This window comes from Aspergillus heteromorphus (assembly GCF_003184545.1).
Source record: "Aspergillus heteromorphus CBS 117.55 chromosome Unknown BO70scaffold_7, whole genome shotgun sequence".
In the NCBI taxonomy this organism is placed as follows: Eukaryota; Fungi; Ascomycota; class Eurotiomycetes; order Eurotiales; family Aspergillaceae; genus Aspergillus; species Aspergillus heteromorphus.
In genome coordinates, this window is record NW_020290412.1 from 1 (window position 1) to 23,325 (window position 23,325).

Sequence of the window (23,325 nt, forward strand, 5' to 3'; positions counted from 1 at the left end):
AAACCCTAATAAACCCTAAAACCCTAATAAACCCTAAACCCTAAACCCTTATTTTCTCGAGATCCGGGTTAGGTCGATCACCTGAGGAGCACCCTTGTTTCAGCCACAGCTGCACTGCATCCGGCGCCTCCTATTTGACCAATGGTGTTGCAGGAACTGTCCCGGTTTGCTGCCGGCGTTTGACCGCCCCTTTGTGACTGGCCAGCTCCCGTCTCGGCTATTGGGGGCGCCCTCCGTCGGCGTGGGGGCATTTGCGGGGGATCGACCGCGGGGGCCTGTGATTGTCCCATCCAGTGATGATATACCAGAGTCGGAACTGCTGTCATTCCATCCTTGCATAAAGCATCATTATCATCATCCGCCGCCGCCAAGAACCCGTGGGGGTGCTCCCAAGGGGACATATAACCCACCGGCCAACCCCAACCGGCACCCATTGACCACTTTATTTTATCCACCACACCCGCAGACCTGACACCATGGACTCCAAACCTTTAGCCATCCATAACAAGGGTACTTCCAGCAAACCCCCCCCACTGACTGACATCCAACACACCCGGGTGCCCCTCACAGAGAAGGAGAGCAAACGGATCGCCCGCAAGACCGACCAGACCATCCTGGTCGTCCTCATCTGGGTGTACTTCCTCCAGATCCTCGACAAGTCCGTGCTCGGATTTGGCGCCACCTATGGGCTCGAAACCGACACCCATCTTACCGGCGACCAGTACTCGCTGGTCGGGTCCATCGCCCCGATCGCCCAGCTGGCGTGGCAGCCCTTCTCGTCGTGGCTCATCGTGACGGTGCCCCCACGCATCCTCATGCCGACTCTGGTGCTCGGCTGGGGCGTCGCACAGACCTGCATGGCAGCCTGCCACAACTTCCAGGGACTGATGGCGACGCGGTTCTTCCTGGGCCTCTTCGAGGCGGGCTGCCTCCCGCTCTTTGGCATGCTCACCAGCCAGTGGTATCGACGGGTCGAGCAGCCCATCCGCGTCGCCGCATGGTACGGCACCAACGGACTGGCGACAATCATCGCCGCGCTCTTGTCCTTCGGGCTCGGCCATATCAAGTCCAGCGTGATGAAGGAGTGGCAAATGTACATCCTCACACGTCCATATCTCTTCCGGGGCCTGCACTGACACCTGCCAGAATCTTTCTCTTTGTCGGCCTCCTCACGATCATCTCCGTCCCCTTCGTGTACTGGCGACTGGACAACGACATCCCATCCGCGCGCTTCCTCACCCCCCATGAAAAGCTGCAGGCCATGGAACGGCTCCGCGCGAACCAGACCGGAGCCGGAACCCGCGAGTTCAAGCTCTCGCATGTGTACGAAACCGCTCTGGAGCCCAAGACGTATCTGTGGGTCAGCATGGCGCTCCTGCTGAACATCGGAGCCTCCGTGGCGAACGTCTTCGGGCCACTGATCCTCAGCGGTCTGGGATACGATACATACACCACCACATTGCTCAACATGCCTTTCGGGGCCGTGCAAATCATTGTGATTCTCCTGGCGAGCTATCTCGCGCAAAAGGCCAAATTGAAGGGGATCATCCTGGCGATCCTGATGCTTCCTGTCGTGGCGGGGTTGGCGATCCTGTACGCCGTGCCACGGAACACCCCGTCCTCGGACGGAGCACTCATGGCGGGATACTATCTCATCGCGTTTCTGTTTGGGGGCAATCCGCTGATTGTGAGCTGGATCGTCGCAAACACGGCGGGCACGACGAAGAAGTCGGCGAATATGTCGCTGTACAATGCCGCCGTGTCGGCCGGGAATATTATCGGGCCGCTGTTGTTTAACTCGAATGATGCGCCGGCGTATCGGCCGGGGTTGCGCGCGTGTGTGGGGATTTTTGTGGCTCTGATCGCGGTCTTTTTGGCGCAGTGGGTGGATTTGGTGGTGTTGAATCGGCTGCAGGCGAAGCGGCGGGTGCGCAATGGGAAGGCCGCGCGGGTCGTGGATCTATCGATGCGCGAACACGAGGTGGCGGCAGCAGAAGCAGAGGAGGAGGAGGAGAGAGGGGCGCATGCGGGGGGGGAGTTGGCCGATCTCACTGACCGGAAGAATGATGAGTTTGTGTATGTTTATTAGAGGGAGGTTGAACTCGGGGCTTAATGGAATGAGATCATTGGGGATTATGAAACAGAGGCGGAGCGAAGGAGAACTGTAGTTAGTTAGTTAGTTAATGTCAGTGCTGGAGCTAGTTTTGGCTCTTGATGGCAAATAAATTTCCCCTATCATCACAACAGCCCGGCTAGCTCAATCGGCAGAGCGTGAGACTCTTAATCTCAAGGTTGCGGGTTCAACCCCCGCGTTGGGCTTTTCTTTTTTGTTCTTTTTTTGTTCTTTTTTGAAAGAATCTGTCAGTCAGCCTTGGTTGTTCCAAGCAAGAAAGAAGTCTGTGTCTGTGCTACTGTGTGTCTTACTTAGTGCCTTGTCTCAGTACCTCTCCCAATTTGGAGAGCAAAAAAGAAAGAAACAGCGAAGACGTGGGGCCGTCGCAGCTTCTCATGCAGCCCGCTGTCCTCCCGAAGACGGGCTGGCATCGATCTTCTTTTATATTGAACAGTTGGAGCGCAAAATATATATATATGATGTAATAGACATTGAATAATATATTATTTTATTCATTAAGCGTGGAGGTGGCAGAGAAAGCCGATCAGGAAGATATTAAAGGTCTATTGCTTGAATTCAGCGATTAGCAGGATTCGCACGGGGTATATATGTATATATACTGTAAATATATTAATCAATATAACCCCCCCCCCCAAGACCCGTACTGATCACCCAGCCACTTGCAGTATACTTGTGATAATATAGAAATACTAATATAATTTGACTTTCAGTCGAAATTTTTTTTTTTGATTTCGGTATATCTTGTACTTGTGGGATATTATCTTCTCCGGTCTTCTCTAATTCCCCTCGGCCTTGATTATTATTATTATTATTATTGATCGGTTAAGTTTCTATTATTTCTATCCTGCAGTATCCATCCCAGACGACCAATGTCGCCCATCGATGACGTACTTTTCCTACCCTTCACTTTCAATTCATCGGACCCTCTTCCGTCCTCCCATAGCCGTCGGTCTTCACTTCCCCAATTATAAGCTCAATGACCGGCAACCAGGTTTTTCTCTCCCTAACAAACTGTTAATATAATAGCCCCCAATAATATAATTTAACCAGATCCACCAAAGTCATACCAAATCAAAGCAAAGACATATATCTTAGATAAAGAGCCCCAGAGTGAAGACATAATATTTCGAGCCGATAAATCACAGACTCAGCTGCCATTAACTGTGATATGCGTAGCTTGCATTATGAATAAACATAAAACGCCTGTTCCGACTCCTGCCGGCCAAGAACCTATACTGCGCTGCCTATTATTTCCGCTGTCAATCCATGGTATCCCTACTCGGTAGGCCCCTGGCCGGGAATTACAGTGGGACATGGACTATCGTGGTGCTGTGCCATCCCTCCTTATTATTTACAGCTTCTAAAAGACCAGCACATACGACCATAGGGTGTGGAGAACAGGGCTTCCCGTCCGCTCAGCCGTACTTAAGCCACACGCCGGGAGGTTAGTAGTTGGGTGGGTGACCACCAGCGAATCCCTCCTGTTTGTATGTTTTTGCTCACCTGGCCTTTACAGCCAGATTGATGAGCGCCCCAATCAACCATGGTCTGGAATCGCCTTTTGACCGTTCCACCCCCACTGGATATTCCTAGGCCAGTCTCAATCCCTGTCCTCCTCCTCCTCCCCCGGCCGGGATAGATAGGGCTTAGACCTTGGCGTACAAAACGAGGTCGGAGGAAGAGAGAGGCGTGGCTCTTAGGGCCCAGACTGAGGGGTTCAGAAGGTAGATAGATATTCTGGTCTTATCTTGAATACTGCTGAGCGGGATGGTCAGCACCCTTTCGAGACTCGGCGGGGCGAATCGAATTGATTCAATTCAATTCAAGTTCTCGCAGCCTGGTAGAGCCCACTGTTTGTGCTAGCTAGATAAACATAGGCGCTTCTCCCGTGAAGCAGGAACTTGATATCATACTCCCAAAACTCTCTTGCGGTCGGGACATATCTGCCTCTGGAGGATGTTTAATCCCAGATTATGATAACTTGGCTTCTGTCGATGGGAACCGCTATATAATCAAAGAAAGTGCAAGGCTTGTTTATACAGAGCAGTAGAACTACTAGTTTCTGTCAGACTCCTTTCCTAGATTATTCTTTCCAGGCATCCGTTCTCTTTCGTAAACATTCATAACAGAACAGAACGGATAGTGATATATATACATACCAACGCCTGCTCATCTTAGCAGGCAAATTCGAAATATGGACAGCTTTCTATAACACTATGCGTGCACTCATGGAAGTATGCACACATCCTCCCCCACACCAGTACTAGTATTTATTAGGGTTACCTCTCGCTACATCGCCACAGCAAGAACATGCAAAAGCAACCCCCCAACCAGCAGGCTAGCCACCACCTGCACCGACGATGCAGACCCGGTACGAAGCTCCTTGATCATATTTTCGTGCCGGAAGGTGGGTCCCGCCGTGCGCGTGGGAATTGGGGAGCCGGAGGGGATGATCGCCGCGGAACTGGGCGTGCCGTGTGCGTGTGCGATGGAGGAGTAGGGGGGGATTTGAGACGCGGCAGGAGAAAAGGAAAAGGATGCGTGTGAGTGGCTGCTGTTCCAGGTGTGTCCGTTGGAGACCGGGGGAAGGGGGCGAGTGCCGAAGGGAGGAGGATTAGGCTGCTCTCCGCTGCCCTTGTGGTTGTAATTAGGGCTCTTTCCTTCCGCGCCACCGGCCGCAGAGACGACCGTCGTTGTCTCTCCTCCGATGGCGGTGATCGTCACGGTGGATTCGGCTCCCGCTGTAGCGGTCGCTGTGCTTCCATCCTCCTCCCCCCCACTTCCTCCCTGTCCTTTCTCTCCCGTCTTTCCACTTGAAACTGTCGAGAAGTCTTCATCCCCTCCAGCGACCGTTGCCGTCGTGGTCACTCGAGCGGGATATACCGTGGTGCCCGTCGCGACGACCGTCTCCGTCGTCCGGAGAGTCGTGGTCACTTCGCCTTCGGAACATCCATGTTCATGCGACGGACAAGCCGTCACAGTAACGGTGACCGGTCGAGTGACGTACAGCGTCTCGGTGGTGAGGTAGACTGAAACAGCCGGTGCCGGTTCGGGTTCCGGGTGCGCGGATGCGATCTCTGATTCGGGCCGGGTGGTGGTCTCGCTTTCCGGGTGCTGGCCCTCCTCGCCCTGTGAGAATGATGACGTGACCACTGCCGGCAGTGTCGGCACAGTCCCGTCCGTGATGGTCGTGGTGTGGGTGGCAAGAGTCGTCGTGGTGAGACGCGTGGTTTTCTGGTGCGCAGAACAGTCGGGGTTGGATGTCGGACAGGCGACGAGGGTGAGGATTTCGGTCACGTAGATGGTGGAGATTGTGGGGGTATCGCCGTTCGATGGAGAGGATCCGACGTGCACGGGAGGGATCTCCGTGGGAAGGGACGAGGGAAGGGTGGTAGGGTGTGCCTCCGCAGTGACGGGGCAGAGGGTGGTGTAGGCCATCACGGTCTCGGTCGTGATCATGGTCGTCCGCTCGGAGGCAGGGCAGTTCTTGACGGACTGCGGGCATGCGGTGATGGTGTGCACGGATGTGATATATACCGTGGACGTGGTGAGCGAGGGGGAGCTGGCATTGTCGGTGGGCTGTGTCGTTGTTGGATTCGTGGTCGTCTCGCTAGGGATGAGGGCAGGGATTGTGTTGGAGGGGTTGGAAACGACACTGGTTGCGGATGAGAAGATCACAGAGGACAGCTTTGTGGAGCCTGTCGACGCGTGGGAATGTGAAGCAGTTGCGGAGAGGGTGGCGGAGACAAGCCCGAGAGCTGGGAGACTGCTGGATGCCACGGAAGGCGACGAGGAAGAGTGGGGGGACGAGGCAACCCTGGTGACTGGCGAGGATAAAGCAATTGGCCGCACAAATGTTGATCGTGAGACCGGGTGGACCGAAGCTGAAGAGGAATGGAATGGCGGTGCAATGCTGGATATGAGAGAAGAAGAAGAAGAAGAAGAAGAAGAAGAAGAAGAAGAAGATAGGGGGGCCGAGACAACCCTAGAAACGAGCGAGGATGAAGCAATCACCGCCACAGAGGACACTGACCGTGAGGCAGGACGTGTGGAAGCCGACGAGGAGGGCTGAGAGAGCGGAGCAATACTGGAGACGGGCGAAGACGAAACAACAGCCACCGGAGAGGATGCAGAATGCGAGACTGAAGCGGAAGAAGAGGATTGGGAGAGCCGAGAAAGGCTGGAGATGGGGGAAGATGAAGCAAGTGCCGGTGCAGAAGAGGCAGGGCTGGAGATCGCGACCACTGATGATGATGATGATGATGATGAAAAGGGTGACACGATCGCAGAGCTTGATAATCGCGAGGAGGACGAGGTTGTCAAGCCAGCTGGGGCCGATGAAGACGGTGTGATAGCAACCACCAACGACGAGGGGGGCATCACCACCACAGGGCTGGATGACAGCAAAGATGAGGTGGTTGGTAAGACAACAGGTGTCGACGCTGATGGCGCTGGCGCAATGGTCAGCACCGACGAGGTTGTAGGGACCGGGGTCGAGGAAGAAATCGAGAGGGTCACGGTGGAGACATAAGTTGTGGTATATTCGACGGTGGAGGTCTGCAGGGAGGTGGCGGTCGAGGTGTGGGTGAGGGTTTCGATGCACGGGTTGGTGGTGTAGGGAATGACCACCGCGGTGGTGGCCGCACTGCCCGCCACCAGAGTGGCCGACCCGCTGATGATATCACACCAGGTAAGGGCCCCCGACTTGAAGAACTCGACGCCATTGCAGGTCGAGGTGTGGTATTCGCAGACCGAGACACATTTGCTGAAGCCGTAATCTAGATACGAGTGGATGGTGCTGCCACCGGTCATCGCAGAGGATGAGCAGATGGCGCTGTAGTAGCGGCCATTGGCCGACCAGGCCATGTCGGTGCATGAGGCACCCGAGGGAGGGACGGTCCCCGGCGTGCAGGCCGTGACACTGGTGATGACCGAATAGTCGCTGGTGATGGTGTTGGTGACGGTGTCGGTCGAGGTCGCGGTGATCGTCGTCAGCGACAGACTGGCCGCCGCCCACGACCCCGGCACCAGGGTTAGGGTTAGTAGAAGGGGGGACGATCGCATGTTCCTGATGCTAGGTACCCTCAGGGAAGGCTAAAACGAGTGACAGTGGTACAGCATTCAAAGCAAAAAAGCCAGAAAAGATATTGGTTCAGGCAGAATCCCCCAAGACTTTAAAATCCAGCCCCTGGGGCATGGATGAAGTGGGCGTCGGCTATTTCTGCCCTGTTTCTTGCTGCATCGCCACTAGCCATCAATAATCGCCAGGAACAGGGAGTCCGCCTCAGCTGCTGGGATTCTCAATTACCTCAAGTGGGACCATCACTCGGGGAGGGAATTTGGAGCGAGAGTAGAAACACTTCTGCTATGATTGCTGTTTGATCCTGGGCTGCAGAATAGACCACCAACTGGAGTCGCTCAATAATAACCACCACCATCATCATCTTCTTCAAATCGACACAACATCAGTGTCACTCAAAAGGCTTAGCCGCGGGTTTATCTCCTGCCAAGGGGTCCGAGTCCCACAAATCGAATCCGTCATTATCCATCGAGTCTCGCCCCTGGTGTGGCATCGGAAGCCGCAGGTTGCACCCCTACTTGGTCAGTGCCAGAGTGACAGTGAATCACAAGCTATTAAGAGTCAATTTTTTTCAGCTCTGATCCCCACTGTAGATCCACGAAAGAAGTTCCTGCTTGAATATTCCTGTCAAAGTTACAAGGCATTGGATGTGTTGGATGTCCAAGAGTACTCTACAATGAAAGCTTGTCGCCCAGGCGGCCAATAACATCTCGGTAACACACAGCCCTAAAGAGGACGATAAGATTCAAGAAGCTGTCGCTCCACCTTGAGGAAGACCAAGGTTGGTACAGAGGGCCGGATGATCTAGATGCCCACGGGAACATTTCCTCGCCTTGATTATCAAATTGATTCTGAGTGTGAACCAATCTTCTTTCAGACCCTCCCTCGCCCCTTCCCCGGCCACCAAGACTCGAAGAAACACACCGATACATCTATCGGTCATAAAATACAACATTTATGGGGTTACGGTCCGAAGGTTTCATCCATCTGGATGTGGCCAGATCCCCTCAACCATGGATGAGAGCCATCGTCCCGTCGCTGGCACCCTCCCAACAGACGCCATCCTCCGGTCGCAAAAAAGGCCACTATGAAGGGCCTTCCTGGTCGGCGACCCGTTGTCGGACCGTACAAAGAGGCGGTGATGTCAACCTCGTATCCCGCATCCTGTGCTACCACATGCACCATACGTCTTCCACAAGCTCGGAGGATCCGGCGACGGTCAAGCCAGACAACTTGGGACTTTCTCCACAGGCCCTGCTCACGTTGACAGATCGCTTTCAGGATGCGTCATCGGTGGTGGTTGGCATCGACCAGCTTTCCCGTCCTGGCGGTATTTGCACCCGTCCGGAGGTCGGATATTGGCGGCTAAGAAGGAAATACAGGGAACCATGGGCGCCATGGCAACGATGTTCAATATCTGCGCTGTCTGTCAGGGATGGCAAGAAATAGTCTACCCCGGTGCGAGGATCACGATTCTGGCCCAGCCTGCTTGGTGTGTCAGGTCACCCCCTGCCCCGAATCCTCATCCACCCTGTGTATTGAAGCTAAATGATCAACTCCTCTAGGGCCGTGGTTCTCAAAGCCATATCACTGGCAATATCCGCAACGGCACATCTCATGCTCTTACTGACCATGAGGCTGAAATGGGATATAGTCAAGGGGTTCGTCGTGACGACGTCCCTCTGGTGTGCGTCCTCGGCGATCCTCTTCAGCGTCGTGGGTGTCATCACGCAACAACCTCCCCCCGTCACGCCGCCGCAAACCTGGCGATATACACAGAATTTCTACTACGCCATCTTCGCCGCGGCTCTCTACATTCTGATCGGATTGCTATTGACGAGCTACGCCGGCAGCGTCCGCCCCGTCCATCTGAGCCTCAAAGACCGAAGATCCGTCGAAGACACAAGCATCATTCTGCGGGCGTTGACGCTGGCCACTTTCCTGCTCGGAGGCGCCGCCATATACACCCCCATCGAGGGATGGTCGCTCACGGACGCGCTGTATTGGGCCGTGTACACCGTGTTAACGGTAGGGATTGGGAACATCGCCCCCAAGACCCACCTCGGACGAAGCCTCCTGTTTCCATACGCCACGGCTGGCATCACGTCTCTCGGTCTCTTCGTCGCCTCGATAGCGTCGTTCTCGACCAAGATGGGAGAACTGCATCTTCGCTTTGAGCTCGAGCAGGAAGGGATCCACATCCATGAGGTGCCCGTTGCAGGGGAACAGTCAGTAACGACCCATGAGAAGGACGGGCAGTCGGCACAGCAGGCAGAGCATCTCCAACTGCCCCGGAAGGCCGATGTCCTCAAAGGAAAACGGATCAAGTCCGAATTCCATCGCAGACATCGGTGGGTGGTGTTTATCTTCTCCGCCGGAGCATGGCTGCTCCTGTGGCTCGTCAGTGCGCGGATCTTCCGGGGCTCCGAGAAAGGCCAGGGGTGGACGTACTTCGACTCGCTCTACTTCACGTTTGTCTCGCTGACGACGATCGGATACGGCGATCTCTACCCGACAAGCAATTTTGGCAAGGCCTTTTTCGTGTTCTGGGCTCTTCTGGCCGTTCCGGTCATGACGACGCTGGTCGGGGTGATGGGCCAGCTGGGATTCCGCACCGTCACCTACTTCGTGCGCCGCCTGGGGAGATGTTGTCCCGGCAGGCATGCCGGACGCCGTGTCAAAGCCTTTCTGGGGAGTCGGAGGCTGAACAGGCCGGCACGGCATCCATATCCTGGGATATCGCCCAGCTCGGATGTCAACTTGGACATCGAGAGCCAGGCCCACAAGGTTCTAGATGCGACCCATCCGACCAAAGAAGTACAAGAATTCCAGACAAATGAACAGCTGGAATTTGTCGGGCCTGCGCAGCACACGCTCTCAATCGGCGAGCAAATCGAGAAGCTGGTGGACATCCTCAAGGACGATGTCATGCAGGTGGATCTGCACCGCGAATGGGCGCGCATCGTGCCCTTGCTCAGTCTCGAAGGGGGTGAAGAAGACCCCGGGTCCTCGCAGCCCAAACGTCCACGGGGGAGCCATCATCGACCGCAGGTGGTGAGGGAGGTGCTGGATGCCAACCAGTCGGAAAGCGAGCGGAACAAGGAGCTGCTGTGGATGGTGAAGTTGCTCATCGAAAAGCTGTGCTCCCATCTCCGCGAGGAGGTCCGGGGAGGAGAACAAGAATAAGTTGACTGAATCAGGGCTACTGACTCGGGGGGACCGGGGCCTGACCTCGGACCCGGACCCGACCTCGGACCCGAACCCGAGCCCGAGCCCGGAAGCGGCGATCGTCGCCACCCCCACCCCGTGCGACACGTGACCGTCTCGGGCCACCTTCTCCCCCGCCGCCCCGCCGCGTCTCCAACCCTCATTCCCCCCCTGGCATCGACAGACATTAATAAACATGCATGGTTGGCATCTTCGCATCCACCCCCCCCATCCCCAATGGACTCCACTGGCCTCTCAACCTCATCCCGCCCAGTCACCACCTCCTGTCGGCCCTGTCGAGCCTCCAAGCGTCGGGTCAGTGCCACTCACTTCCTCTGCCTCTTTCGTGCTGATGCTCAGACAAGACAGTGTGACCGGGCCAAGCCCCGGTGCTCGACCTGCCAGAAGGGCGAGAAGCTGTGTGTATATGACACTGAGGCCAAACCACGCAAGTATGCGACTCATTTCATTGCCACCAAGGGGACCGTGTCACCCGAGGCTAATGTGTTCCCAGACGAAAATACTGGGACGAGGATTACGTTCGCTCTCTGGAGCATCAGGTCCAGACTCTGCTGGCGCTGCAGGAAAACCGCGGCCATTCGATCTCATCGGCATCGGATCCCTCTTCCATTGTAGACTGTGACGCATCAGGCGCATCGGATGCCGAGATCAACATCCCGCATGTGAAATCCCCTCGTCGCTCCAAGCCCGCAGATGACGGAAACATCGAGGACCGATCCTCGGTTGCCATGGAGGAGCTGAGCACCATGATGTGGCGGACGAACCTAGGCGACGGGGTGACCATCGTCAACGAGGAGCATGGCAAACTGGCCATTGCCAATGCAGAAAGGAGACATCCTGCCCAACCGGACTTCCAGCTGCCACTCGAGATGGTCCCCTACTGCGCAGACCGTGGCCGTCTCCACCGACTGGCCCGTCTGTTCCTCGAAAACATCAACGGTGAGCATCAGTTCACCCCGTATAGATCCACCGACTTTCTCGTCGATTATCCGAATCAGCCCCGGGACCAGGTCTTCCTGCACAGTGCGATGCTCGCCACGGGAGCGACCTTTGAACAGGCACCGGACTCCCTGCTGGTAGGGGACACCTTTGCCGGCCTCTGCGAAAGCCTCGCCTTTACCTGCGTCCGGCAGAATCCATCCCTCTCCCTCATCCGGGGACTCTGTATTCTCTCCTGGCGCTCTCTGGCCCTTGGACGCGACCAGTTCGGGTGGATCTTCCTGTCCATGGCCGCCGGCATGGCGGTCCACTTGCGTCTCCATGTGCTTGCCCTGGGGGAGTTCGCATCGCCCTCGGATCGAATGGGCTTACAGGAAGTACAGACCTTCTGGTCATTCTTCATGACGGATCGGACCTCGATCTCTATTCTGGGCCGCAATTGCGTCCTGCCGTGGCGGCGTGTCAACGTTCCCCCCATCGAGGCGTTTACTGCCGGCAACCAGGGAGATCTGATGAGGTTATCGTTTGCCTGGCAGTGCAAGATGTGGCATATGCACGATCGCAACATGGATCAAATGTATAGTTCCTCTCCACATCTTCTCGGTGTCAAGCATTGACTAACGTGGTCGCAGATTCTCGCACGCATTCGAAAAGCTCAGCTTCTCCAGCCAGGTCCAACTGCTCATCTCGACCCACGAGGATCTAAATACATTCATCAAGTCCTGTGACGAGCGCCTGCGGATGAACCGCGGCATCACGCCCAAGCCCGTGCTCCTTTTCCATATGGCATACCAGATGGCCATCCTGGTGACCATGCCGCCTTTCCTGCAGCTCTTCATCAGGATTAAAAACAAGCGGCTCGATGCCTCCAGTGCCATGTCTCTCGTTCTGCGGTCGATCAGCAATGCGTCCTCGTCGATGGTCCGCTTGGTCCATCTATACCGCCAGCACTATGGGTTCCGCCATGCAAACCCGCTGTTGATCCACCATCTCCTCAGCGCGGCGATCGTGAATCTGATGAATACCACGTCGAAGTCGCTCGCCTTGCGACGACACAGTACCCGCTCGGTGCGGAAGTGTCTGACCCTGCTGCAGGAGCTGAGGCTGCTCTGGCCTGTACGATGTGACAAGAGTATCGCCGTCATCACAGCGTTGGCCAAGCGATGGGGTGTGGAGTATGCGCTACAGTCCCAATTCGAGACGCCGCTTGAAGGCGACACTTGCGTTACCCAGCACCCCGAGAGGCATCTTCCACCCTCTACTAGTGGGCTATACCCGACGCCCGATCTCCTCCCCCCCGAAGCCTTTGGCGCGAACGAAACCCTCGGCTACGCGGGCCAACTGATCCCAGACTGGGACTTCTCCGCCGATCAACCACTCCTGGGCGTGGCCGACGTCGACATCTTCAGCTCCCTGCAGGGGTTCGAAAACATTGATGATTTGGGCTGGGCCTTCTGAAGAACAAAGCATCTCTCATTGCCACACTAACAAAGTACCTGCTACGCCCGGCTACTCCTGGCCCGCCACTTCCATCTCCTCCTCATACACGACCATCTTCTTGACCTTCTTGCACACGTTCAGCTGCATCAGATCAGGCCGGCTGTAGTGGCCCGTCCCATCCGCGAACATCTTCGTAGCCACAATCTGGTCCATGTCGAGATCCGCGTAGATGATTGTCTCCGTCGTCGCGTCGACAGGCTCCGTGAGCTTTCGGCCATCGGGCCCAAAGACCGCAGAGGATCCTCCCCCGGGGGACGACATCAGTGCCCCCCCGGCTGTCTTCATCCCATTCACCCCTTTCTCCGTGATGAGCGCGGTGCAGTGCATGACGAAGGTCTGGGACTCGATGGCGTAGGTCTGCGACAGACTTTGGCATCCTGGCTCTCGTCAGTACTTCCGGGGAGAAGACAATGAGCCCTGGATTCACGTTACCCTCCGCCGACATGGACCACAGATCACTCCCGCCCGAATGCGGCGTCAGGCTCGGCCACGCGGACACATGGATATCCTCTCCCTGCGATAGCGTCTGGAATTTTAACAGAGGCTGGATATGTTCCCAGCACGACAGGGCGCCGACTCGCGCAAACGGCAGCTCCGCCACGCTGGCGAAGCATTCGCCCGACGCGTCGCCGAAGATGGTCCGCTCCATATGCGTGGGCTTCATCTTGCGGCGGTGCGACCTGATCTCGCCGTCCGGTCCGATCAGCACCTGGGCGATGTAGACCGAGTTGTCGGCGTTCTCGGAGAATCCTAGCGACACGGCGATGGAATGGGTCCGGGCGCATTGTTGGATCCGGCTCATCTCGGGGGAGTCCAGGCGGAGCGAGTTCTTGATGTATCGGACGTTCATCTCCACGTCCATCAGTCGGCTCCTGGTCGGGCTGTCAGGGTCAATCCGGGGGAGTGATGCAGGTGGGGATCGACCTACCAGATCCAGCACGGATACCCTGGAATCCAACACTCGGGGAAGGCAATCAGGACGGCCTTGTTTCGCGCGGCCTCGGCGATCAGCTCGCAGGTCTTGGACACCCCTTCCTCCAGGTCCAGCCAGGCAGGCTCGGCCTGGGTGACCGCGACACGAACGGTTTTGGAGGGCATGATGAAATAAATGAATTGTGAATGGGCAAAAGTCGATGAGCACTGCAATCGTTGATGGTATACACTGTAGCAGACATATATATGTGTATACATATATATATATATATATATACATATATATTAGGGCTCCCGGAGCGCTTATCACTTCCCCGCCCCCGGCAATTCCCGAGCCGCGATAAAGTTGCGGAACCCAGACATCCGCACCCTAAACCCGGCATCACCGCTGCAGATCGGTGGCAGTCAGTCTCATGGCCTGGTCGTATAACGTGGTTATCTGCGGGGTGGAAACCTCCGCAGTGTATCTTTATCTCTCTATCTATCTATCGATGCATTATCTGCATCGATCTCAATCTTCAGGGTCTGGTTTGGTTGGAGTGGCAAATTGTGCATATTCATCAGTCAAATAGTCGGATCATGGTCGAACAGTTGGTTGGTCCTCGCCGGCATCGTCTATAGATAAAGCTGCGGATGCCACGGCCTCCGCACGAGAGAACTGCTCTGATTTTCGAGAATGATTCTCGATCGGGGGATGGTACCGTAGATAGCCAGCCCTCTGCGGGATCATACTGTCCGCAGCGTGGAAGCGGCGACTTGTTTTTCTCGGGATAGAAAAAAACCCTTTTATCGGATCAAAGTCGCCTCCCTGGCTTGCGGTTCCCTGTGTTTGTGGTTTAAGTTGTCTTCCAAATTATTTTCTTAATCATCTTCACACTTGCTTTCTACCTCTCACCTCCATATAAGCTGACAATGTACGGCGTTCATCTCCCCACCCCCGCAATCACCTACGCCGTCTTCGGCCTGCAATACACCACTGCGCCCACCCCCCGGCAATCAACCCTGATCACCACCTTCACCGACCTATTCACCACCCACCCTCCCACCTCCCTCACCATCCTGCTCCAGGATACCTCTTCCGCCAGCAACCCCCCCCGCAAAACCCACATCTGGCTAGCCTACTTCCCCACCCCCACCGCATACCAAACCTGGTGGGCCTCTCCCCCTGTCACGGCCTTCTGGTCCTCGCTCCCCCCCGATGCCGGCATGTGGCGCGAGGTTATCTCCCCGGGTCGGGAGTATACCCAGCACGGCACGAACGGTACGGAGCCGATCGGGATGGGCTGTCTCGGGGAGTCGATCAGTGTCGCGGATAAATCAGGGTACTGGGGGTGTTATCGCCACCGAATGGCGGCGGGGAGGGGGGATAGGATGAGGTCTGAGATCTCTGGGCCTGGATCTGGATCTGGACAGGTCACTCGGAGTCCTGGGGAAGACGGGGAGGGGGTTCGGTTGGGGAGGGTGCATATGACGGCTTTTCCTGACAACATGTGTTTTGTGGTCGAGGGGCAGGATCATTCCGCCGTTACTGGCAAAGAGAAGGGGGTGTGGTTTGAGCGGTTCGACGGGTTAGTGCGAACGTGGATTGACGATCTGGTGACCGCTGGGCCAGGTGAGGGGGTGTTGGGGGCCAGGATTTGTGGCGTTGCTGGGAGTGGGAGGTTTGCGGGCCCGGAGGCTCCGTCGGCGTCAGCGTCAGAAGTGGACTTGGACTCGCAGGAGGCATGGGAGGCGCTAGATTACAAGAAGAAGGTGCAGCTGTTTTGGTTCAGGGATCTGGGATCCATGGAGAAAATCGGGAGGCGCAACGCCGGGCATGTCAAGCTGAGAAGCAGCTTTCTGCAGGCCTATGGGCCGGGAGGGGAGCTGAGTGAGGGAGGGGGCATCAGGCTGTGGGTGGAGACGAGTGTGCTGAAGAGAGGCGAAGTCGAGTGCGAGTATGTTGGGTGCTGGGAGGGGACGGGATTCATGGCGCTTCAGGCGGAGGAAGGATTTCGCTAGGATTGGGAGGATCACCGATTGCGTATCTGCTGCGTATGGATTCTGATAGCCGGGTTGGTACGTTTATTAATGGTTTTCCACGGCATGTATGGAAGGGCTTTTGGCAATAACGGTATGAAGCCGATTGGGGTCAGGCTGCCATCCTTCATGTCATGTATTCTACTCTGCCCGGAGGGAGAGAAAGGGCCGTCTTACATGCAGCGGGTGTGCCTCATGTCGAGTGACTGGCTCCCTCGTTTGGCTCAGCACAGGCCACCCTGGACAGCCTGCAGATGTATCGAAGACGCTAACTGTAGCTCTCGATGCTGATTGGAAGTAGCCCTCCGTGCTTCGTATTCTTCACGGCTTCTTGCCGAAATAGGCACTAGCGCGTGCCTCAAGTCTTCATCCCCAGGCAAGCCGAGCCTTGTCAGCTGTTCCCGACATATATTGCCGGCAGCTAAAAGTTGCAGGAGTACCGGATGTCCGTCTATCTCCGTCGACATCCTGAACCAGTGGCGTTTGGCGCTGCCGGGCTGATCTGACTACGTTCAGGAACGAGGTAGGGATAGGATGCGAACGCAGCATGGAAGCAAACGTATAAATCCGGCGACTAAGGAAGGCCAAGAAGATGTGGCATCGGACATTCAGGCCGTGTAAGCCATAGTTCCACTTCTATACGGGCTTCAGCATGGGTGACGTTAGTTTCGTTGACATACTTGGCGTTTTGGAGCCGTCCGTGGTGTTCCCAGGTAAAACGACACAGGCACAGCAGCCCAACTGGCAGGAGGTGTGTCTGAGTACGACTTTCGATAGCTCAGCCCTGGACGAGATCTGTCGAGGCCACAATGTCTCGGTTGACAAGACCCTCCAGGCGCTCTGGGGAGTGACGTTGAAGACTTTCACGAACAGAGACGAAGTCTGCGCCGGGTTCATCTCCGGAACCAGTTCCGGGATTTACCAATGCCAAGTCAATGCTTCCAATTCCACTGTCGATGTTATCAAAAGCTTGCAGAGTTGGGTTGTGGGTCTGACCCTATCCGATCCCGTCGTCGATCAAGGGGCGCGCTTTGACACTGCATTGCATGTGCTGTGTGACTCTGCAAGCCACAGTGGGGAGCTCTGGAATAATACGATCGGTGCCGTGAAACTGTTCGTTAGAGTTCTGCCGTCCGAGGGCACTATCTCGGCCATGTATCATGCTCCCGATGTATCCGAATTCGTCGCCCGCAACATGACGAGATGCTTCTCCGCTGCAATTCACGGTTTCGTCTACAGCCCAACGTCTCCTCTTAAGGACTTGGATCTCGTCGGCCCCGAAACAATTGCCACTCTTGCCCAGTGGAATGGTCAGCCTCTGACATCGGTTGACGCGTGCATCCACAATGTTATCCATCAAAAGGCACTCGCGCATCCCGAAGCCCCCGCCATTTGCTCATGGGACGGCAACTTCACATACCAGCAGCTCGATCAGCTTTCATCTGCCCTTGCCGTACTTCTCCGCGAGCGTGGGATAGCTGGGGGGTCGATTGTCCCGTTTTGTTTCCAGAAGTCCGCCTGGGCTGTCATTGCGATGGTAGGAACACTCAAGGCAGGGGCAGCATCAGTCGCCCTGAGTCCTGACTTTCCGCCCACACATTTGAATCACATTTTAACCCAGACAAATGCTGCTCTCTGTCTCGTGGACCAAAGAAACTGTGAGGGTCTGAAACATGTCGGTCTCGAGCTGCTGGTGGTCGAGCCGAGCTTGTTGGGTAGCTCTAAAAGTCCAATTTCTTTCCAGAATAACAGCTCTTCGAGAGATATGGCCTTTATCCAGTACACATCAGGGACGACCGGAGTCCCCAAGGGTGTGGTCCTGGAACACGGGGGCTTCTTGACCGCCATGCTTGCCCACCAGCAAGCACTCCACATTGGTCCCGAGTCCCGAGTCCTGCAGTTTGCTTCTTATATATTTGACGCCAGCCTCCAGGAGGTCTTTGCTACCCTCACCGCAGGCGGGTGTCTCTGCATACCTTCCGAGGAACAGCGGTTCAACGATTTGGGTAGTGCCATTCGGGCCATGAATGTTACCTGGGTCTTCATGACCCCAATGTTCGCGCAGACCCTCCAACCCTCGGATTTGGAGGGTGTTCGCACCCTGATGATGGGCGGCGAATGCCCCGGGCAAAGCATCATCGATCGGTGGGGAGCGAAACTGGAGGTTCTGAATGGCTACGGGCCGTCGGAAGGGACCATCTGCTGCTCAGTCAATAACCTCAGTCAAGGCGATTATCCGGACCGCGAAAATATCGGCCATGCCCTGTCGAACAACCACCTCTGGGTGGTGACCCCGGAAAATGCCCATCGCCTCGCCCCGTTAGGCGCCATCGGAGAGCTGATGATTCAGGGGCCCAGCCTGGCCCGGGGATATTTGCAGAATGACGAAACCACACAGAACTCGTTTATCACTCCATCGTGGCTATCGGGTGTCAACGCGATGCAGCCGCATAGAGCTTATCGAACGGGAGATCTGGTGCGTTATCAGGCCGACGGTAGCCTCCAGTTCGTGGGCCGCAACGATTCTCAGGTAAAGATAACCGGTCGGCGAGTGGAGTTGAAGTCGGTCGAAATACATCTGGCTCAGAGCGCTCCGGATGACATATCCACTGCTGTCGAGGCAATCCGTTTGCAAACTGGCCAGGCACAGCGCACGATTCTGGTCGCATTTTACTGGCCTACCGGCGAAAGAGGGGAGGAGTCATTGCAGCCTCTGCCTGCCACGGCTGAAACCAAGTCCGTGGTTGAAAACATCGAGGCAAAGCTCCGAACAGCAATCGCTGCCTACACTGTCCCGACCTTCTTTATTCCCTTGCCCTTCATGCCTGTCAACCTATCAGGGAAGCTGGACCGCCGGCGGCTCAGGTCCTTGGTGGCGGATCTTTCGGACAGCCAACTGGCCCTGTATGCCCCCGGTGCCGTGGCCAAGGTGGAGCCGAGGAATGAGCTGGAGGGCCAGTTGCAGCGGATGTGGGCCGAGGTACTTGGAGTTGAACTGGAAATAGTGGGCGTTCACGACAACTTCTACCAACTCGGAGGGGAGTCCGTTCTTGCCATCGCGCTGTCTGCCATGGCCCGGGAACATGGACTGCCTTTGCTGCCGACGGACATCCTGAAGCATTCCGAGCTAGCCTCCCAGGCAGCCATGCTGCAGGAGAGAATGAACAGCCCGGACAATAGTGCATCCAAACCGGATTACCAGGTTGATGCGATTTCCAACGATCTTGACCTTCGGGAACGCATCCGCCAGCAATGGGGCTTGGAAGGGATTGTCGATGTCTACCCAACGACTGTCCTCCAAGCTGGAGTCTTCCAAATCTTGCAACAGGATCCACACGCCATGATGATGCAGTTGCGATTCCACCTCTCCCCTCAGGTGGATATCGAGCGATTCCGCAGGGTCTGGCGTGAGATTGTGGCGAATGTTGACATCTTCCGGACCAGAATTGTCTCCATGGCAGGCTGTCCCCAAGTAGTTCAGGTCCTTACAAACGACGAGATTGAGTGGGAAACCGCGGATGATCTGGAGGAGTACTGCCGCTCGAGGATGGAAGCGGTGCTATTCAAAGAGGGGAGCCGACTGTATCGTTTTGGCCTCATTCCCGACGGAGCGGGGGGCCACTATTTCGTGTGGACGGCCAACCATGCTACTTATGATGGATGGTCTTACAAGCGACTCATGGACCTTACGGCGCCCCTGTATGAGAGCCAGCCAGTGGACTTTGGCCCTCCGGCCAAGAACCTCATGTACTGGGTGGAAGATGTCTTGAAGTCCGATGCTGGAGCATTCTGGAAGGCCCATATGGACGGATACCGCGGTATTGATTTCCCCCAGCTTCCATCACCAGATTACCCTGCGATTGGAAAGACTTCCAAGTCATATCGGGTGCCGATGCCCGATCTCACAGGACTGAATATCACCCTATCCTCGCTTCTCCGCGCAGCCTGGTCCTTCTGCATTGGACAGTACACTGGGATCACGGATACAGCCTTCGGGGCTGTCCAGAGTGGTCGAATGGGGGAATTGAAAGGCCTTCTCAGCCTGATCGCCCCAACGATCACTGTGGTGCCTCTGCGCGTGGTCTGGGACGACTCGGTTTCCGTTGCTGCCTTCTTGGCGGATGTCCACCAACGCGTGCTGGATCTCATCCCCTACGAGCAGCAGAGCCTGCCCATCCGCCAGAATAGCAATGACGGTGCCGTGGAATCCTGGACGTTCCAAAGCGCGGTGGTAATCCAGCCGCAGTACGAAGAGCCGGCCCTGATCGACGGCATGCGTTTCATCCGTCGGGACCATACGGAACGTGGGCAACTGGCGTTGATGCTCGAGATCACGATCTGCTTGGAGGACGTGGACGTGCGGCTGGAGTATGATGACGGAGTGCTGAGCGAGGAGCAGATCGATGAGATGTTCGGCTACTATAGTCACACGCTGGGTCAGTTGTGTTCCCACGCGGGCTCGGGGCTGATGGCAGACATGGATCAACTCAGCGCGTGGAGAAGCACTTCAGCAGCGGCGGGTGTTGGTGTCAAATAAGCCCAGGGTAGCCTTTCCCTGATGTGAGACCACGGCTGTTCGACGACAACGATGAGCGATGAAGTCGTCTGCGGATTACTGCTGGAGGAACTCGGAAGAAAGACTGCCTCGACATTCAGGATAGGTAGTAGGAGAGAATGCTTGTTGAAGAGAAAATAACGGGAGGAATGAAGAAGGGGAGGGAGAGACAGGAGGGGAGAAGAAGAGGGGGGGGGAAGAGGGAAGAGGGAGCTGCTTGATTCACACCGATCACCTGACAATGACCCTCCCCGGGATTCATCCTGGTGATATCTGCTCATGCTGGGGCCCAACAAAAATATATTTCTCTAGCATGTGACCTCAATTAAATCCAAGTATAGTTTATTTGCTTGTCATGGATAGACATGGTAAATGCTGCAAGGTATACAGGAACATCATTCTGTGGGAAACAAATACATTGGTGCCCAAACAAGCCCATCTATCTTCTCACTCTGATGAGGAGACAGACAGACCAGGCCGTGAAGAAAGTAAGTAAGTAGTAGGACTGACTGCCTGACTGGAAAGCAAAAAAAAAAAAAAAAAGACAGCCAACCCAATCATAAAACTGATTGATGAAAAAGAAATGTAACGGCCCGAGCCGCGGATCGAACGCGGGACCTCTCGCAGATATGCTTGGGTTGTAACCCTAAGCGAGAATCATACCACTAGACCACCCGGGCGTTGATGGAGGATGACGTCAACTTTGTGCTTCAACAGGAGGGCCAGAAATCACCATCATCTCATTCATAAAGGCAGGAATCCAAAACCTCAGCAATGCACCATCGACGAGATATACCCTTCGTTTTGACCGGGCGAGCATTGTAAAGCAAAGAGAATCGGGTGGTACGCACTTCCCGACTCTACCAGATGTCGCATCAGTCCTTGGAGCTTTCCTTGCATCGATCACAGCAAAGTATCCGGCTTAGTGGAGGAAGAGTGGCGAATGAATGAAGGTAAGACGATGGAGGTCCATATGTCTGTCCTCCAGGGATACCAACTGCGCGTTCGAGAGTTCTGCATAAAGAAAGTATCGAAGGGCTCGGGCATGAACAGGGCTAGCCCGTTGCCCAGTGACTGGCGCAGTCTTATGCAGCGGCTTCTGTTCGGATAGAACCATTTTGTCATCAGGGCAGAGACCGATCCGCTCTGCCTTGCTCTCCTAACCAGTCCTCTTCCATTGACCCATATGCCCTGAAAGAATCCGATCTTCAGTTTTGTTCGAAGGTAGATGTGGAATGTTTGGTCTCATGGTAATCCTCTTGTAATATTTCGTCAAAGACGGCTGGATACTTTACTGCGGCCTCGATATGCTCTTCCATTAAGTGGACCCCGTCGCCATCCATTACTATCCTGCTGTCCTAGAATCAGTGCGACCTCGCAGCATTGACAATTTCCCGTCCATCCAGTGTTGAGTCGACGTGGCTCAAAACTGCCTCCAGGTTGAACATTGCTGAGCGGCGGATTGCGAGACTTGAATGCTTGATCCAGAATGTTCACGCGATCGGTGGTCAGGAATAAGGTCCGAGGATGAGTCTCCGTGATCTGCATGAGAAGGGTCGCCATAGGGCTATGTGTGATATCATCCATTGATCCCTGGGATAGGAAGATATCAGCATTGTCCGGTAAAAGAATACAGTTGGAATTTGACGAAAAGGTTGTAGGCCTGAGATAACTCCGCGATGAGCCTGGCAGTAGGCATGTAGCCCAGAAGATGGTCGGTGAGCTCAAATCCCGCCGTTATCCGTTTCAGATACTGCTGGATCTTCTCCTTTGCTTCCTGGTGGTTGATCTGGACGGTCAGCAGGATCTTGATCGCCCCGTATGCGAGGGCCACGTACTCCGGGGCCTGTCCCGCCATCAGGTCGAGAACTTGCGAATATTGGTAAACCGTCTCCGACGCCGGGGTCCACAGCGCCTTGAGCCTGATTCGAAACCTTCCGTTCTCTGTGGTCGCATCAGGTTCCTCTATCGCGGAGTAGGCTTCTTTTATCAGGTCCAGCGCCTGCTTCTGGCTTTCTTCCAGGGCCTGGCGCTCCTGCGGGGTGGTGCAGGTGAGAAATTCCTTCAATCTCTGGTCGAGCTTTGCCCCTAATGCTCGTACAGACTGCTAGTCGAGAATGCATTTCGACCACGCGTCATCACTGCGGTCAGGTGTTAGTCATTGGTGAACTTGTCGTGCGGACAAAGCCTCCAGGGGCCGTAGGATTGTTGTCTTGATAATCGGTGATGCGTAGCTCACTGGCTACCGGGTGAAGAGGAGAAAAGTAGGAAGAAGGAAGAAGGAAGAAGGAAGAAGGAAGAAGAGGCGGCGCGGAGGCAGTCACGGGGCGGGGGCCAGCCTTAGGCCAGCCTTAGGCACCGCTGCCATGATCCCCGCCCATAATCCACCGGTATAAGCCAAGCTGAGTGGGGAGTCGATCTGAACATCAGTATAAGCTAATATCTATCTAGTAGATAGTAGTATCTACTTGTATCTGAATGATCGACGCCCCAAGTTCTAGAATATTTTGCTTGCTGCCTGAACTATCAGGCATCATTCCGTGTCCGCGCCAGGCACGGCCGGATTGGCTGCAGGGAATCCACCAGTCAAACCACCACCAAGGCATGAACTGGAAAATCTCTCCTTCGGGTTTTGTTCGACAGTCATGACGCAATATCTCGCCATGGCCAGGTTAAAACTGGACGACTCGTCCAATGATCTTCCTCCTCAATATCTTACTTCCCTCCAGACTTACTGTACGCAACTCAGCATGCACCCCCGGTTTATCCAGCGAGGTAGTGTGGCATCCTCCAGGTGAGCCCGATCACCGATCACCGATCAAAAACCGGGGAGATAATTCAGCCCGTAAGCGTTGTGCTATATAGATTGATTGTCGTGGCTTTAGACAATCCACCTTCGGACCCGCCTCAACCCTGCTTCTTCCTGCCTTAGCGCTG

The 23,325-nt window shown here is 55.5% G+C and overlaps 8 protein-coding genes and 2 non-coding genes across 10 annotated transcripts; 6 read left to right on the forward strand and 4 right to left on the reverse strand.

Annotated features, from left to right (window-relative positions):
• Positions 1 to 444: 444 nt before the first annotated feature.
• BO70DRAFT_422121 (putative MFS transporter) lies at positions 445 to 2,089 on the forward strand (the record flags this gene model as incomplete). The annotated part of the gene is made up of 2 exons (XM_025547545.1): positions 445 to 1,093; positions 1,147 to 2,089. Exons 1-2 carry the CDS (start codon positions 477 to 479, stop codon positions 2,087 to 2,089), a joined length of 1,560 nt encoding a protein of 519 aa, XP_025400867.1. The 5' UTR covers positions 445 to 476.
• Positions 2,090 to 2,246: 157 nt separating this feature from the next.
• On the forward strand, positions 2,247 to 2,319 carry BO70DRAFT_t100. The gene has a single exon. It is a non-coding gene; the product is annotated as a tRNA-Lys (tRNA).
• A 1,996-nt stretch (positions 2,320 to 4,315) lies between these two features.
• On the reverse strand, positions 4,316 to 7,198 carry BO70DRAFT_422123 (uncharacterized protein; the record flags this gene model as incomplete). The annotated part of the gene is made up of 1 exon (XM_025547546.1): positions 4,316 to 7,198. One exon carries the CDS (start codon positions 7,196 to 7,198, stop codon positions 4,424 to 4,426), a length of 2,775 nt encoding a protein of 924 aa, XP_025400868.1. The 3' UTR covers positions 4,316 to 4,423.
• Positions 7,199 to 8,657: 1,459 nt separating this feature from the next.
• Positions 8,658 to 10,400, forward strand: BO70DRAFT_333018 (potassium channel family protein; the record flags this gene model as incomplete). The annotated part of the gene is made up of 2 exons (XM_025540945.1): positions 8,658 to 9,428; positions 9,513 to 10,400. The coding sequence occupies exons 1-2, from the start codon at positions 8,763 to 8,765 to the stop codon at positions 10,398 to 10,400; spliced, it is 1,554 nt and encodes a 517-aa protein (XP_025400869.1). The 5' UTR covers positions 8,658 to 8,762.
• Positions 10,401 to 10,658: 258 nt separating this feature from the next.
• On the forward strand, positions 10,659 to 12,839 carry BO70DRAFT_394653 (uncharacterized protein; the record flags this gene model as incomplete). The annotated part of the gene is made up of 4 exons (XM_025546474.1): positions 10,659 to 10,736; positions 10,791 to 10,873; positions 10,936 to 11,958; positions 12,014 to 12,839. The coding sequence occupies 4 exons, from the start codon at positions 10,659 to 10,661 to the stop codon at positions 12,837 to 12,839; spliced, it is 2,010 nt and encodes a 669-aa protein (XP_025400870.1).
• A 51-nt stretch (positions 12,840 to 12,890) lies between these two features.
• BO70DRAFT_369739 (carbon-nitrogen hydrolase family protein) lies at positions 12,891 to 13,979 on the reverse strand (the record flags this gene model as incomplete). Its single annotated transcript, XM_025544697.1, has 3 exons — positions 12,891 to 13,258; positions 13,314 to 13,753; positions 13,810 to 13,979. 3 exons carry the CDS (start codon positions 13,977 to 13,979, stop codon positions 12,891 to 12,893), a joined length of 978 nt encoding a protein of 325 aa, XP_025400871.1.
• Positions 13,980 to 14,912: 933 nt separating this feature from the next.
• On the forward strand, positions 14,913 to 15,815 carry BO70DRAFT_263695 (phenylacetaldoxime dehydratase family protein; the record flags this gene model as incomplete). Its single annotated transcript, XM_025538937.1, has 1 exon — positions 14,913 to 15,815. A coding segment is annotated over one exon (903 nt), but the record flags the coding sequence as incomplete, so codon positions are not given.
• Positions 15,816 to 16,986: 1,171 nt separating this feature from the next.
• Positions 16,987 to 18,999, forward strand: BO70DRAFT_288453 (acetyl-CoA synthetase-like protein; the record flags this gene model as incomplete). The annotated part of the gene is made up of 1 exon (XM_025539280.1): positions 16,987 to 18,999. A coding segment is annotated over one exon (2,013 nt), but the record flags the coding sequence as incomplete, so codon positions are not given.
• A 1,979-nt stretch (positions 19,000 to 20,978) lies between these two features.
• On the reverse strand, positions 20,979 to 21,068 carry BO70DRAFT_t117. Its single transcript has one exon. It is a non-coding gene; the product is annotated as a tRNA-Pro (tRNA).
• A 929-nt stretch (positions 21,069 to 21,997) lies between these two features.
• On the reverse strand, positions 21,998 to 22,511 carry BO70DRAFT_351245 (uncharacterized protein; the record flags this gene model as incomplete). Its single annotated transcript, XM_025541732.1, has 2 exons — positions 21,998 to 22,423; positions 22,494 to 22,511. The coding sequence occupies 2 exons, from the start codon at positions 22,509 to 22,511 to the stop codon at positions 21,998 to 22,000; spliced, it is 444 nt and encodes a 147-aa protein (XP_025400874.1).
• Positions 22,512 to 23,325: the final 814 nt, after the last annotated feature.